Source organism: Acanthisitta chloris, unplaced genomic scaffold (genome assembly GCF_000695815.1).
Source record: "Acanthisitta chloris isolate BGI_N310 unplaced genomic scaffold, ASM69581v1 scaffold45512, whole genome shotgun sequence".
In the NCBI taxonomy this organism is placed as follows: Eukaryota; Metazoa; Chordata; class Aves; order Passeriformes; family Acanthisittidae; genus Acanthisitta; species Acanthisitta chloris.
Window position 1 is genome coordinate 6,965 of NW_008662990.1, and position 1,966 is coordinate 8,930.

Below are 1,966 nucleotides of genomic sequence, written 5' to 3' on the forward strand. Positions count from 1 at the left end.
ATGCCTGCAGCTCCCACCAGGCCTGCAGGACCTGCCTGGAGCACTGCTCAGAAACCCTCTCCATCCACATTAAGTACACACACAAGCTGTTAATGGATTTTATCATTAAGGAACATCACCCACTTTAATCAATGCTTTCATAGTATTTCTGAAAATTTGGTGATAGTCAAGACTAAATACATTGAGCACATGTTAAAACCTTTTAGCACATTTTAAAGCACCCATGGAGCCATGAACTCAATTTCTGTCAGGCAACAAGTCCTTTGCATCACTGCACATCTTGTTCACCTTACAACTGGCTGTCTGTGGGGCACTACCCAAGTCAGGTCACTTTTAAATACATGAGGAACTGCTGCCTCAATCACTGTCACATTGTTCAGCAGTTGTTTATGGTGTTTAAAAAATATGAAGCAAAATCTGGACTGCTATAACAATCAGGGAAGTCACCTGCACGTCCAGTCTCCACTCCAGGCTGTGGTAGCTGGGGAGCCTTGGTGCCAGCTCTCCAAGAATGGTCCTGATCTCCTTCCTGTTGTCAAGGTACAGCTGGAGCAGGCATTTGTTCAGTTCTTCTGAGAATCCCAGAACATGAATAGACTCTTGGAAGTCGACCTCAGAAATCTAGAAATAACAATTCAGGCCTTAATATGGAACTGTGTAATCATCACTATTTGTTGAGAACCAAGTAACACCATAACTAAACACCACACATGCTATGGTGCATGTCCAAGGACAATTCTACACCTAGGACAAAGCAAATATCCAGCTCTAGGACATGCCTGACCAACTCAGAATTCATACAGAAAAAGGCACTAACTGTGTGTATGCTACTTTGTTTTCACTGAAAGTGAATGAAGTGTTTCCTGCAAAAGTTATGAACTGACTTGGATGTGCATCAGTTTAAAGTTTTATTAAATGGTTTTATTACAGTTTAGTGACTCAGAAATGTTTGCCTATTCACTGTATCATCCAACTGTCATACCGAACAGCCAGGTGAGGATTGGGTTTGCTTCAGAGGGACAGTCAGACCTGACAGAGAGCTCAAACCACAGTTTAGGGGGCGTACAGCTGTTGATGTATTGCTACTGATTTGCATACCTCTACAATGCTCCACTCTGTAAACACAGTCTGTCACCAACCATGCCCCACCACCACACACTCTCACTTGGCAGCCAAGTCCCCTTGCTTTAAGGAAAGGTCCTGCAGCATTTCCATCTCCTCCCCACCTGCAATGCCCGAGTTTAACCTTGCATTCCTTGTCTCTGTATCCCTTATCCACATATTCACTGTCTACTACAACATTCTACTACATCAATAGTTACAAATCTCTCCAACGGAAACAGTAATTTTCCAAGTACTATTCCTTTAGTACCTGCTCACACCCACCCAAACTTTTGATGCCAGGAACTGAGATAGCTCTCAAAGCCACCACTTCAGACAAAGACAAGGAATGCTGAACAGGGGGTTAGTCCAGTCCACAGCCTGTTCAGTAGCTGAACAACAAAATCCTCACTCGACTTTTGTTATTTAATCCTGAAGGATGCTTCTCCATGTGGAGTAAATTATACTATTAAAATGTTTTGAATCACATTATCCCCATTCACCATACTTTCAGAGGTCTAAGTGTTCAGAAAATGTCTCTTGAGTGCATCCCCACGTTCCTTACACAAAGGAATCCTTACCATAAGCTTGGAGCTCTCGGTAAGAAGATACATTAGTCCTTCTACTCCATGCTGAATGGTGTCAACGCCAATATTCAGCTTTCCTTTAAAGAAACCACAAACAGCCTTTTACTTCCTTGTGAACTGCCACTGCAACAAGACTCAAACTTGCAAATTTATCCAATGCTAACTTGCAAAATAGGCATCGAAAAGAAAAAAAACAGGGTTTCAAACCCTTCAAATAGTGATGTATAGCAGGTTAGAGGCCTCGAAGCAAACCGGTAGAACAAAGGAACTGGGAAGAA

At 42.5% G+C, this 1,966-nt stretch overlaps 1 protein-coding gene across 1 annotated transcript in view; it reads right to left on the bottom strand.

The window, feature by feature from the left end:
• Positions 1-1,765, bottom strand: part of COMMD2 (COMM domain containing 2) — a gene marked incomplete at its 5' end in the record, with an annotated part of 2,006 nt that extends 241 nt beyond the window's left edge. Inside the window, 2 exons of the mRNA XM_009070796.1 lie at positions 448-621; positions 1,683-1,765. Coding sequence (XP_009069044.1) covers positions 448-621; positions 1,683-1,765 — 257 coding nt within the window. The remainder of the gene's footprint in view (positions 1-447; positions 622-1,682) is intronic.
• Between the last annotated feature and the right edge of the window lie 201 nt (positions 1,766-1,966).